At 47.0% G+C, this 14,478-nt stretch overlaps 1 protein-coding gene across 3 annotated transcripts in view; it reads right to left on the bottom strand.

The window, feature by feature from the left end:
- Myh10 (myosin heavy chain 10) overlaps positions 1-14,478 on the bottom strand; it is a 128,958-nt gene that overhangs the window by 24,685 nt on the left and 89,795 nt on the right. For all 3 annotated transcript variants that reach the window (XM_040748924.1, XM_040748925.1, XM_040748923.1), the window contains 10 exons: positions 8,649-8,842; positions 8,435-8,556; positions 7,064-7,133; positions 6,708-6,868; positions 6,291-6,399; positions 6,070-6,201; positions 4,463-4,669; positions 1,472-1,609; positions 935-1,058; positions 102-273 (listed from right to left, as the gene is read on the bottom strand). In XM_040748924.1, coding sequence (XP_040604858.1) covers positions 102-273; positions 935-1,058; positions 1,472-1,609; positions 4,463-4,669; positions 6,070-6,201; positions 6,291-6,399; positions 6,708-6,868; positions 7,064-7,133; positions 8,435-8,556; positions 8,649-8,842 — 1,429 coding nt within the window. The remainder of the gene's footprint in view (positions 1-101; positions 274-934; positions 1,059-1,471; positions 1,610-4,462; positions 4,670-6,069; positions 6,202-6,290; positions 6,400-6,707; positions 6,869-7,063; positions 7,134-8,434; positions 8,557-8,648; positions 8,843-14,478) is intronic.

The following is a 14,478-nucleotide window of genomic DNA, read 5'->3' as shown; positions in this document are numbered from 1 at the left end:
CTCTGATGCTTCCAGATGTGGGCCGAGATGCAGGAGTGCAGGCTTATCTATGCAGCTGTCCCCCCCAGGGTGTGTCCCCCCAGAGTGCCAGCACTGCAGACCTGGCCAGCGCTCCCTGAAGCTCCTCTTCCTTCTTGGCCAACTGGACCTTGAGCTCATCCACCTGTGCCTGGAGCTCAGCGATCTGGTCCTGCAGGTCAGTTGTTTCACCATCCAGTTTCCGTTTGGCCTTTTCCAGTTCCTGTCGAGTTTTCTCCTCCTTCTTCAAGCGTTCTGCAAGCAAGACAGAGCAGCCCTTCACCATACTGCAGAACACTCATAGTGAGCTCACATATGACTGCAAGCTGAAGACAGAAAGAGAGAGAGGGAGAGGGAGAGGGAGAGAGAGAGAGAGAGAGAGAGAGAGAGAGAGAGAGAGAGAGAGAGAGAGAGAGAGAGAGAGAGAGAGAGAGTGGGTCCCCCCTGCGGGGTCTGAGCAGACCGCCGTCACTAGCTGCTGGACCAAGGACAGGTTTATTAGCCCTTCACTGCTTCTGCCCTGTCTTCTGCAGCCACACCATCCTGACATCACTTCTCCCAGAGATGCTGATGCTGCTACTCTGAGGTTTCATCTCTGTCCCTCCAGGCCCTGCCACTGGCCAATCCACACCTTTGTGAGGTGTCACCTGGGCACTTCCATGCAGTGTTTAGATCAAATGCCCAAATGCCCATGGCCATAGGATTAAATTCCACCCTAGTCAAGTCCATCAAAGGCGAATTTCAAAAGAAGGAAAACTACCCTAATTCTATTCCATCAGACACTAAGTGACATGACCAGTGAGATCTCTGTGAACACTGAAGTCCTTGGCACAAGCAGTCACCATGGCCACGTGCCGCAACTGTCCTGACCCAGCACTCTCGAGTCCCTGTCCTGAGCGTCTATGCTGGCACAAACCTTCTAAGTCTGAGATCATCACTTCTTGCTTGTTCCGAACTTTAGCCAAATTTTTTGCCTTTTCTTCCTCTTCAGCCAGCTGAGAGGAACATTCGGCAATGCGATCTTCCATGAGTTTCTTTTCCTAAGTAGAAAAACAATCAATTTCAGAAAAGACACGCACAGTTACACCCTGAATTGGGGATTACTCTGAACAGAGAAGCTCCTCTGATGTGAGAAAAAGTGGGTAACTGGGCCCTGCTGTCCCAGTGGGCTGCATCCTCCAGGCACTCTCCTGCTGCCTGGTCTTCCTTTGCCTTGTGCTCACAGCCTGAGTCCCAGGTGAGCTACAAGTGGCATAGATGGAACAGATGGGAAAAGGTTGTAAGAACGTTTGTCTGTTTTCAGAACTCCAGACAGGAAGCCTTACAGAGAAAGTAAATGCAACTAAAATTTTCCAGAACTTTCCCGCCCTTTCTTTTCTGTTTGGAGTCACCTTGGGTGAGTGTGCCGAGCTCTCTGGATTCTGACAGTGGTGCCCTGTGGAAATGGTCTCACCTTGATAAACTTGGAATTCTGGTCCTCGAGAAGCAGAACCTCCTCTTCCATCTTCTTGATTCTGGCCTCTGCTGTCACCTTCTCCAGCTGCAGCTTCTGCCGGGCCCCCTCCTCCTCATCCAATTGTTCTTCTAGGTCCTGGTGAAGAAAAGCCTACGTCAGTCTTCCTAGTTCTTCCGCCAGATTCACCCACACAGCAAGAGCACACAGGAGAAATGACACGCTCCTGTTGTATGTTCAATGGGATTTCATAGCAAGAGCAACACAGGAGAAATGACACGCTCCTGTTGTATGTTCAATGGGATTTCACAGCAAGAGCACACAGGAGAAATGACACGCTCCTGTTGTATATTCAATGGGATTTCAAAGGACAAAGCACATACTTGTGCCTTAACAAGCACAAGCTGGGTCAGTTCTTAGGAAGCCGACTCGACAAGCTCTTCAATGTGCTTTTCAAATACAACATAGGAAGCTGTCAGGGAGATTTGGTATCGACAATGACTGTAACTCCAGTACTCAGGAGATTGAGGCAAGGGAGATCACAGGAACCATAAGTTATGAGACAGCACTGCACCAAACACACACTTGTCCAGCAAAACTGAGTGAACGCTAAGCACTTCCTCATCTTACTCTAACACGTTTATCTTTATTTACATCCTATATCATTGTGTATGATAATAACCATGTATGAATGGGCATGGTTGTACATATTAACCCAAAAATAACCTTGCTTAAAGGTTTTACTTATGGTTAATTTCAAAATTAGTCTTGTGAGGTGTAACAATGACCTCTTTTAGAAAAGTTCCAAGCACATCTCCAAGGACACAGTGCAGCACAGTGAGTTCCTGTGACACCTCATGGCCTGTCTCCTTCATGGGGCCGCCTTCTTTTGGTGTATTCTAAAGCAAATCCCAAGCATGCTATTTCACCTGAAAAGCCTTCAGGCTACATCTCTTTAAAAAAAAAAAAAGGCTCCTTAACAAAGCCATTCTCTTGCATCAGATTCTATATAAATCTCACAAGCTGTGACTGACAGACATGTTAAGCCTCCTCCAATCTCTAGGTTTCTCTGTCTTCTCTCCACTCTCCAGGCTATCAGCCTCTGGCTGCCTACTGCTTGGCTTTTGTTAACTACTTTCCGGCTCTGCACACTCACAAGGTGGCAATACCAGGCAACAAGGCAATATGCCCAGTATAATTTCAGTAGATAAATCTGTATACTGCTTCAAATAATTCAGGAATAGTGATGGGAGTAGGAGTGATGGGTAGAGGGCCTCTAAGTGATTTTGTATGTTCTAGGTTTTCTACGATAATCATATTAATGCTAAAACCAAGAAACTCATCTTCAAAACAAATACAGTCCTAGTTAAAAAGGTGATCAGAAATCACCCAAAGTCTCAGAGACAGAGGAATACAAAACAAAACAATGCAAGGGGTTCAAAATAGGGTTCTTAGGGCCATGCAGTCAATTTGGAATCTCATGGTACAAGAAAAACAAAACAACAAACAAAAACCCAATACCTCATAATTTCATAATGCCATAAATAATTTTAGATTGCACTTGAAAGAATTTCCAGGTCACAAAAAGAGAAAATAAATTAAAACAGGATGCAGAAGCCTGTGTTTATTTAGGAGAACATTATTAACCTTACACTATAAAAATACAAAGCAGGAAGCTAACTGCTTGTACAAGGACATATTTGTGTTTTAAATGAAGAAAACAGCAGCCTATAGGTAAAGAAATGCAAGCATTTCTTATGAAGTGGTTAAAATTAATGCAAAAAACCAAAACAACAGGGAAAGGGCCAGTAAGATGGATCAGTGGGTAATGTGCCTGCTACCAAGCCTGATGACTCCGAGACCCACAAGGTAGAGGGGAAGGCTCAGCTCCTACAAGTTGTCCCCTGAGCTTTGTAGCGCGCACGCGCAAATGCAAAAACCTGTAATAAAAATGTAAGCTACAAGGCCAATGAAATGCTCCTTGGGTAAAGGCACTGGCTGCACAAGCCTGCCTGAGCTCGGTCCCCAGAGCCCATGGAAGAGGAAAGGAAAGAGCTGACTCCACAAAGTCACCCTCAATCTCCACACAAACAGCAGGGCACCTGTGCCACAGGCCCGAGCTAAGTTTAAAAAAAATGCTAAGGTGTATGTAGTTTTGCTTGGATCACTTTCTGTAACTCTATTAACGGATCATGAATACCAACAGAAATAAATACACTTTATCTCACATCTGAATAGGACTGCTAAGGTCTGACAATACCCTGTTTGTAAATAACTCATTTATCTCGTACATAAAATCTTAGATTAACATTGCTAAGGAGCCTATACTTTGTACAACTTTTGTGGTACTCCACTAACATAGCATATTTGAAAACTGTCTTGAAGAATGGACATACCTGGCTGATTCAGTAGTGTTTAGTCGTTTTACAAACATCTGGCTGTCTGTGCATTGCAAAGACAAGCTATGCAGTAAGAATGTTAGGGGAGAAATCTGTAAGAGTTTGATGCTGGCTCATGAAACAGTGGTGGCAGATGTTAACACCAGACTGAAGGGCATGTGACGAGGTGCAGTGGTGGTGGCAGCAAGGAAAAAGGGAGATATATGTGCACTAGGGCAGACAGGAAACCCACTGCCTGTGCCATCTGTCTGGGTATTCAACCATGCATGTAGCTGTGATCTGTGACTACAGCTTATGGTTCAAGGCACCAGGGCAGGGCTAATTGTTCACCACGCATGCTGCACATTTGTTATGAACCAAGCCAGTTAGGAGATGCCCATGCCATCACTGGAGTGAGTGTAAGAACTAGACTGACAACATAAAGAAGCACCTTAGCTCTAAGCAATGCTCCTTTCTGACTTTGTGTCTCCACATTGTAAGATGCCACATTAGAACACAGAATTCCTACTTAGTAAACCCATGTTCTCAGTAGCCCCAGGAATCCACATGTTCATCAGACCCAAAATATGGTGCTAAGAGCTGTGACAGGCACCTGGATGTGTGCTTGCATCTTTTTCTTCTCATTCTGGAGGATCTGGTTCCTCTCTTCTTCCTCTTCCACCCTGGACTCCAGGTCATGGAGAATCTCCTCCAGCTCCTGCTTTTTGGCAGCCAGTCTTGCTCTCATCTCTTCTGCTTCAGCAAAGAGCTCCGTCTCAGCCTGAAGTTGTTCTGCAAGGATATTCTTCTCTTCCAGCAGCTGAAAGCACAACACAGGGTTTAGCTCACCCAGGGTGCTCACACCACACGGGGTCAGTGCCATGGCTCACAGGGTGCTCACACCACACGGGGTCCAGTGCCATGGCTCACAGGGTGCTCACAACAGGGATCCACCACCATTTCAGCAGTTGGTGCCCCCTGCCTCAAACACAGCAAGTTAAGAATATGAGATACAGAGGCAGACCTGTGAGTTCCAGGACAGCCTGGTCTACACAGAAAGTTCTAGTCCAGTCAAGGCTACATAGAGACTTGCCTCAAAACAAACAAACAAACACGCAAATATCTGTCAGAACTTTGAATTATGTCTCTGTGTGTGTATGTATAAAATAAGCTACATGAAGATACTTTTGGTTGTTTCTGTTGCCCTAAGTTATCTTGAGTAATAAAGACCAAGTTCTTACCATTTTAAGAAGTGTAGTTTGTCCCTTAAGGGACAGATAAACAGGAGAGGGATTATTAAAGTGTTATAAAGGTTCCCAGTTGTGGTGGCTCATGACTGTAATCCCAGCACTTAGGAGGCTGAAGCAAGAGGTTGCCATGAGGAGGCCAGCCTGGGCTACAAAGTGAGACTCTACTGAAAACAAAATGAAACACTAAAAACACAAAGCAACAACAAAGTTCTTTGGAACTACCCATGGCTGCCATTTATCAAGTGAATATTCTTGGCCTTTCACACTGATACTGTTGCTGTCAATCAGAAACACTCCTTAGCTTTTTGCAGAGGGGCACTCAGAGCCTGCAGAGGGGACACTCAGAGCCTGCAGAGGGGGCACTCAGAGCCTGTAGAGGGGGCACTCAGAGTCTGCAGAGGGGCACTCAGGGCCTGCAGAGGGGCACTCAGAGCCTGCAGAGGAGCGCCTGCAGAGGGGACACTCAGAGCCTGCAGAGGGGCACTCAGAGTCTGCAGAGGGGCCACTCAGAGCCTGCAGAGGAGCATTCAGAGCCTGCAGAGGAGACACTCAGAGCCTGCAGAGGGGCACTCAGGGCCTGCAGAGGGGACACTCAGGGCCTGCAGAGGGGGCACTATCTCAAGGTCCCTGTTGCTGGAGGAGCGAGACTGGGGCCCTGGCTCAGCCATGCCGCCCTTCACTTTCTCGTTCCCTCACAAGCAGACACGAGGAGACAGCAATGGGAGGGAGCCCCATCTCACACAGGGCTAGACAGGGCTTCACAGCCGGCATGATCCACTGTGTGTTCACAGAATGAGACAGGAAAGGTGCAGTGGATTTTAACCTATATAAGTCTAAACCACAAGACCCAGTGCAGCTGTTGACTCTGCAGTGAAAACACGCACACTTTGAAAGTGGATGAAATTCCCCGTATGATGACGTGGGTGTGGCTATTTATGATTAACGTGTGAGTGCAGAGGGGTGCACACACCTGCTGGTGCTTCCTCTCCATCTCCTCAAGCTCCCCTTCCACCTTCGTCTGCTTCTCTTTCACCTTCAGCAGCTCCTCATCTTTGGCCTGGAGCTCCTCCTCCTGGCGGGTCACCTGGAGGAGCGGCTTCACCTGTGACAAGTTCAACAGTTCATCACTACAGCTCTGCCACACTTCTGATGGCCTGAGTCTGCCACGAGGAAGACCTCAGCCCAGCCCACCTTCGTGAAGACACGCCACCACTGCCAGTGCCGCAGCTTCAGGTACGCCGCACAGTTCCGCTGCAAGACCTTTAGGGCACTTAGTTGTTGCTGCTTCTTGGCAAAGGCCCTGAAGAACAGTAAGGAAAGCACACCTTCATAGGTGTTCATGGGGAGGCCGTCTTAAGACGTTCCTCAGGGATGGCCTCCCCAGGACCTGGGCTAAAGCAGAGCTCCAACCCCTTGGTTTCTCTTGTTGGCCCTGTGTGTTTCTGGTTTAGGACAAGCTTCTATCTGTTTACCCAGATGCCGATCCCATGGGATGCACCTTCCACAAGGGTACAGCCTGTCAGTCTCATGCCCTCTTGTATCATAGGTACAAACAGCGCCCAGCCCAAGGATTTGCTTCAGAGGTGCTGGATTCACGAGCCCACTTACTTTCTGGCTAAGTAGCCTCTGCATACTGCTTGGAAAAAGATAATGATGTCGGTGATCTTTAAATCTCTTTCTTCTTCTAAGTGCGCCAAAACTCCAGCTCGGAAAAAGATCTTGCTCTGTCCAATTCTGTACAGGTTTGGGTCCAGCTCTAAAGCCCGGATCTAAGAGAGAAGGATCCCGCTTATTCTTGTTATAGGAAAGCCATAATGAATAATCATAGTAAAAATAAAGAATCTAGACACAGTGGCACATGCCTTTAATCCCACCAATTGGGAGGCAGAGGCAGGGCAGAAAGGGCTATTCAATAGAGACCTTGTCTCAAAGACCCAGAAAGAACAACAAAAAAGCCATCTTACCATTCGCTCACAGGCCTGCTTGCCATCCATGAATCCTTTAGGAATAGCATTGGGAGTTAGGATCTCATATCTGGAGAAAGACAGAGGTGAAACAATGGCAGGCAGCCCACAGATTTAGAGCAGAGCAAGAGATGGGCAGGTGATAACCCCAGACCTTTACAGGTCCAGTTCCTAGTTAGAAGTGGAGTAAAAACAAGGTTCATTCTCAGAGCAAATCGCAGGCTTAGGGGTCCGGCAGGGAAGCATTAAAGCTGGTACTGAAAACCTTGCATTTTTCTTCGTTTCCCACAAAACGTCCACATCTTTAAGATGAGAGGATCTGGCTCTTTGTATACTTTCAACTAGTCAATGTGTAAGCATTTATCAGATAACAGAAAAGGCTTTGAGAGCAGTGACCACCAGCTTCTATGCAGAACCCAGAAGACAACAGGGTGACATTCAGCAGTGACTTATGGTCACTGAGTTCTGTGTTTAAAATGTGGCACCACACTGTAAACAGTCACACCCCAGCTAGAAAAACTCTGCAGCAGGAAGGCAGCCGGTATAACTCGGTACCCAGATGCCTCTTATGTCTTCTTTTCCTAGCAATAAAAAGTGACTCCCTGACAGTGGGTGCCTGATGACACCTAGGACTGTAATAGCTTCTTGAGTTGATTCTTCTGGGATAGGATGATGGGGGGGGAGATATATGATGACCTTTCTTTGACCTGGAAGCCCCTAATTATTTTGTGGGATCAAGAATGGGCATATTTTGAAATCTTATTTCCAGAAGACAAAGAAAAAAAAAAGCAACTGAGTTAACAACTTTAGAAAATCGCTTCCCAATACAGTAGTCTGTATCAACTGCTATTGCACACCAGTCTCTTCCCTTTAGTTTTTATTTTCATCATTTTCTAATCTATTCACTTTTCTATTATTCCTGAGGTCTGTCATTGTATACACACATATACACTGGAAAAATGTATATGCACAGATTCATTTACTGAAGAAAGATGGAAGGAACCATTCCAAAATATTTTCAGAATCATTGCTGGAGGACTTTAACAAATTCTTTTTATCTTATTTGTATTTTAACATACACTACTCAACTATCCTTAAAATACCTGCTATATTAAAAAACACATTAAAACTTCAAGTAGATGTGTCTGAATGAATGTTAAATTTCTAGCTGTTTGGCTCATCTCCTAGCTAACTTCCAGGCTCTGGAGATGGAGTGTGTCTCAGCACTCAGAAGTGGTGTTCCTGTACAGTAGGACAATCAGGAGCTTCCCTTTGCAGGGAACCTAGGAGAACCTTCCTCCTCATATTGGCATTTTCACTCTTACTATGGTAAGCTTGGACACAGACAAAATAGGTAAAAGTTGGCGATACCTCTGTCTGAATTCCTGGAAAACTATCCGGTTGGGGAAGCCCTGGCGGCAGATCCTGATCCCTTCCAGGACACCATTACAGCGAAGCTGATCGAGCACGAGATGCGGGTCCAATTTCCCGGCCTAAGCAAGCAAACAACAGTTTTCTAGTTTAATCTCGGTAGCCTGGCCCCAGTCAACTCAGAACAATAGCGTGCGCTCTGTCTCACACGTACCCGCTTCTCGTGATTTGGAATGATGCAGCGAACGAAGTTGGGGTTGGTGTTTCGGAGAGTTGCCATCAGTTTGGTGAGAGATTCTTTGTAGAGCTGCCCGACAGTACGGAACATGCCCTTCTTGGTTTTATATGCAGAGCCAAAAGCTGTCTCAGTCATCCCAGTGACTTGATCCAGACCTACAATGCGATCCACTGGGAGGGAGAGGAGAAGACAGCTGTGACCGGAGTGTGACGACTGGGGGAAGGAGGACAGTGATAGTTCAGCAGCACAAGCTTTGTGAACAGATGGTGAGAGGTGCCATCTAGGAAAGGCAGTCAGCACATTCAGACACTGCACAAGCCGAGGCGCTAACAGCCACACACTGATATGGCGGGGTTTTGCAGTGCCTCTGTAGGCCCCACCTACCACATTGGTGGCAGGTGCCTTCCGCTGCGCTAGGCTCAGGAACCCTCTGTCTGCTAAGGTCCTGCCTGTGAGATCTGCCATTACTTGGCAAATGGAAGGATCTCTGGCTGGCATTATTGATACACAGACTGATGCTGGGAGAAGTCTCACAAGAAGTTGCTCACCAAATACTCAAAGATAAGTGACAGTATAGGTCCACTCAGTGGATACCCTCAGGGGTTAGGGATCTGAGTTATCTTGAGCCAGCACATCTTCAGTAAGAAGGCCCTCTGACCCTGAGGGTCAAATGCAGGCAGATTACCTCGCTTTGATTTTGAGCAATGAGCTGTCTCCTCAGAGTGCAAGTTAACACAAAACCACAAACCAGGAAGGACTCTTCTGAACCTCCTCATTAAAGCAGATGGTGTTTCTACATATCTACACAACATAAGATGCCATGTGCTTCCTTGACACATTTTATGAGACATAAGAACATGAATTGACCTGTCATTGATAATATTCTCCTCAAGTCTGACAGCCACCTCATTTCTTTGTGGGGACCCGCCCCTGGGTAGGGGTTCTATGTGCAAGATCTCAGTTGATTCTTGACTTCCAGCCCAGTGAGGTTTTGATGGAGAAGCAGCTCCTGGTCCAGGGGTAAAGAACCCTCGAGCAGGCCTGGAATGGAAGCTGGAGGACGGATAAGGAAGACCTGTGTGGCTCCCGGCCTATGCATGTAAACTGCCCCCTCCATAGCCATAGACTTCAAAGCCAGTATCAAAGTGACTTGGTATTTGTGCCCTGGAGTGAGTTCAGCCACCTCTGAGGACTCACGTCGGTGTCTTGAACTGTGCTCCCTTTCACTGGTGTAGAATCTAGCACTGACCACCCCGTCCCGTCGTGTACAAGCCTCCATCAGTTTTGTTTCTTCTCTTTCTCTAGCACTAGTCCAGCTTCTTTCCAGAGTTCGCTTGTCACCTTCCTCCACTAGCTTCCCAGTGTTTGGTCGGCTGGGAAGTGGGCTTCTAGCCCACTCTCCTCATCCTACCCAGTGTTGCCCAGCCAGTGACCCGCCTGTTGCTAAGGCAATGGATGTTGCCCTGTGCTTGTTTTTCTCGACCCCGGATGTTTACCTGCTGACCGTCACATCAGACTCCTAAACTCTCTTCACTTCTGGCTCTAATGACCCTCCTACTCTCACTCCCAGCTTCTCGTCACCCCCTTTCAGTCTTGTGATCCAAGAGGACTCCCCTTTCATCTATCCCGTCCATCCTGGCACTCTGAGGGCCTAAACTCATGTGACATTCTCTAGGATGTGGCTCTCTTGTCTCCAGCCATGCTCTCAGTCAAGTGATTTCTTTTATGACTTTAAACTACATACGCCTTGCTACCCAACACCCAGTCACATCTGGACATCACAAAGGCACCTCTGTCTTCTACAAACTCTTGGTGAAAGAGCAAAATATATTTTTAAATGTATTTAACTCACAAAGTGGGGATGCAGTGAAAGAAAACAGCAAGACGCTGAGAGAGAAATGCAGCTGAGGGCTCTCTCTGGGCACCGCCATTTAATACGCGAAGACTAAGGATGAGGAGTGGGCAAACGAGGGCAGGGCGGGAGGGAGTGCCAAGGAGACACTGAGCAGGGCAGCATGAAGCAGGCCTAGGCTCCTGGGGTGATGGCAGTCGGAATGAGTGATACCAGAGGAGATGGCCGGGAAGAGGCAAGGCATATTCTGATGGCAGGATACTTTGCTTGCCTGATTAATTCAGTAGGAAAAGAAGATGTGTCAAGGACAGCTCCTAGAATTCTGGCTTGAGCAACGAGTGGTTGGCGGGTGAGATCATGGGAAAGATGGGCTGGGCGGAAAGGACCCAAACCCTGGAAGTGATATACCTGCAGCCTCTGGAGTGGAGGCCAGGTTAAATGCTGCAGCACGCTGCTGAGGAGAGGATGGGACAGCAAAGGCAAACTGGGATCGTCAACAGAGCTGTCCGAGTTTTAGAACTGGTAAGCTGCTCCAGGGGAAAACAGACAAGATGAGGGCCTGGGACCACTCTGTAAGCTGGACAAGGGAGGAAGAGGACAATGGCCAGGAGGAAGGGGACAATAGTAGTAGTATTGATCCATCTTCTACCCCCAACTGTCCCAGTGTGATCTCTGCTCACTTAAGTAAAAGCTGGGAGTCACTGAGTCCTCTTGCCCCAGCTGCTCACCCAGTCTTCTATCCTGCCTGGCCACGGCCGTTCCTGCTGACTGGGATTCTGCAACTCTATATGGCTTTCCCTGGCCTCGCGTCCCACTTACCTTCTGCTCCTGGCTGGCATACCCTTCCTTCCATTTACCTTCTATCCCAGTGTAATGATGAAACTGGAATCTCTCCCAGTCTGTCACACAGGGTACAAATAGAAGTGTAACTTTAAGAGACACCTGCCACCCATGAGCTGTGTGATTCGGTAGAGGTGCCAACCCCAACAAATCCTAGTTCCCTCCTCTGAAACAGAGCCAAGGAGATGTGTGGTGTGGTGAGGTGGTACCTGAACCATGCTTCAGTGCTCACTGTTGGCATTCTCTGGCCACTTTCCTACACATGCTTGCATTCCAGCCAGCCAGATGGCTGCAACCTCCAATGTACCGGGACTTGTTCATCCTTTCTTTCTGCCCTACCCCCACTGGTCACATGGCCAACTCCCCAACACTGGTAAGTCTCCATTCCTCAACTTCCTCAGAGAACTCTCTTTTTTTGGCTCTCGTCTCCATAGTGCTCACAAGGCACAGCAGGCTAGTCCTTCCTCTACCCTTTGACTCTCAGAGAAAGATTCCTAAGAGAACAGCCCACATCGTTCTCTGCATCTTCTCTGTTTGACTCAGCTTTCCAGGGAGGACATTTCCCCAGCATCTCACATCTCAGGGGCTTGGGAGCTGTCCCCATGGTCACTCTGACCTCTGCCTGCTAGCCAGGATCACTGCCATCCTGACCACCCAGTGCAGGCCAAAGCATGGAGTGGGAACCTAGTAGCTATTTAATTATCAGCTGCTGCTGGAAAACAGAGTACCAAAAAAACAAATCATCACTGCTACAAAAGAGAGATGGTGCCATGTTTACTTTCCAAGGATCCAATTGCATCAGCTCTGCGGTAGGCTAGTGGTGGGGGCGGTTCTGTAACCCTGCATACCACAGGGTCCAGCGTACAGAGCCAACAATCAAAAGCACAGTCACCATCAGCCTGATTACAAATTTAATAGCTTTGGATTAGTCTCTAAAATTATTGAGGTTTACCAAATATTAATGCTTTAGACTTTCAGGTTGTTTTGATTTTTTAAATTTACCATTGAAAACTCAGTGTTGGATTCCACCACTGAAACTATCTTGTGGGTAACAGAGAAACACATTAGGGAAGTCATGAAATGACCTGGAGCACATCACTAAATGATGATTTCATTAAAAACCACCACTCAGATACATTTCTATTTTAGAAGGGTCTTTTCTTATGCAAATGATGAGAACAGAAGCAGAGAGAGGCAGAAAATTAAGATTCAGAAACAAAAGCCAGCAGCGGAAAGCTGCAGTGAGCAGCGCTATGCCTCTGCCAAGCCTAGCTCGGGCTGGTGGTGCGCACTTGGAGCCATTATGGGTTCCCTAGAAGGTGCAAACAACTGCAAGTGTTTGCCCTACACGTTATTAACCTATAAAACTCAAACAGTCAGAAATTAGATGGGTTTTATATTTATAATTATGATGGAATTTGTCGTTTATCTACCATAAAACTGCCATCACCAATTTTTATAAAGGGTGATGTTGTCTAGGGCCAGGATTCTTAACTGACCCTTCCTGTGGAGGACAGTCTCAGAGGTGAGGAGGAACAAGATGTTTTCAGTGTCTTTTTTATTAGTGCTTACTAAGCTTTTGGAACTATTTGAAATTTACTGTAGCTAATGTAAGTCAGAAGAATGGGGAAACCTATTCTCTGCCCGTTTTAATAGGTAGGCAGGGATGGTTAAACATATGAACCATATTCTCCTGGCAACGGCTTCCAGCAGGTGTGAGACAAGTCTCGGGTTCCCTGCAGTTTTTAGCAACTGAATACTTAACCGCTGTGAGTTCCCAGAGACAGCATCAAATAACACATCTTTATGATATCTACACAGCAACTAGATTTACAACCAGTACATAATTGGTGCTTAGAGCCAATCTATTAGAATAATTTTAGTAGAGGTAGAAATTTTTAGGAAAATCCCAGGAAGAGCGGTAGATAAGATCATGTGACTTAAGGAGACTGCACTCTGAGCCAAGCACTAGCGGTGAACTGAACGGGCATGCCTCTCCCTTCCCACACCCTTTGGAAGTCTTTCTTCTCACACGGGGTGACTGACTGTTCATCTGCCCCTTTCTGTCAGGGTGATGCTAGGATTTACGCTGACTCTGGTGGTCCAGCTTGACTGCCTATCTATCAGCTAAACCTGGGGACACTGAGTTAGTGTGGACTTGACTAAAAACAAAGGAGAAAATACAGTTATTACTTTTCATAATTAAAGCAGCTGCAGATGCAGCCATAGCAACATGCACATCCCTGAACATCAAGAACTAGGTGATGGTGGTGCGCGCCTTTAATTCCAGCACTTGGGAGGCAGAGGCAAGCAGATCTCTGTGAGTTCAAGGCCAGCCTGGTCTACAGAGAGTTCCAGGAAACAAACCAACAAACGAAGCTAGGATACTTCCTACAGTCACGACAACACAGTGTCTTTGTCAGTTGTCAGTCATCTCAGATGCAGTGCTTAAATGACATTTTTCCTTGAGCTTCAACTGCTGATAAGGCTCAAGATAAAAACCAGTATTAAGGACTATGTGCAGCAACAACAACAAAACCCAGTCACTGAAAATGATGTTAATTTAACTAAGCACACAGACCTGGGAAAGACCTAACCCCTAACCCTAACCCTAACATGACACTTAGAACAGGTGCTGTGTTCACTGGATCAATCTGCAGATTCAGTGGTGAACACTGCTTTGTCATTCCTGTTACTTTTTCTAAATGGTTTCTTAAAAAGCGTTTTGAAAGGTCTCACTGTGTAGCTCAGGCTGGCCTTGTGATCCTTCTGCCGTAGCCTACCCAGTGCTGGGTTACAGTCTATTAGGCTCTTTTTACAACTATCTGGACAGGGACGGGGTCAAGACAGCATCTGGAGTCAGGAGATCTTTACGGTCGGGTTTTAAACACTGCTAAAGTAAAGCCTTTCCTCTAAATTGAGGCAAGTCTGCCTCTCAGCCCAGGTAAGAGCTGCTACTGTATCCCAGACAGCATCTCTGCAAGACGGCAGGTCCAGGAGCACCGAGAAGTCCCTGTACCACGGACTCTGAGGCACTGCTCTCTGCACCTTCCACACCTACCGTCTTCAGAAGTCTGCACTTCCGCAGTAGCTACAGAGGTCATTCCTTGAGGC

This window comes from Mesocricetus auratus, unplaced genomic scaffold (genome assembly GCF_017639785.1).
Source record: "Mesocricetus auratus isolate SY011 unplaced genomic scaffold, BCM_Maur_2.0 Super-Scaffold_100007, whole genome shotgun sequence".
Taxonomy (NCBI): Eukaryota; Metazoa; Chordata; class Mammalia; order Rodentia; family Cricetidae; genus Mesocricetus; species Mesocricetus auratus.
The sequence above is the reverse complement of the archived record's forward strand: the minus strand, read 5'-3'. Positions and strand labels throughout refer to the sequence as shown.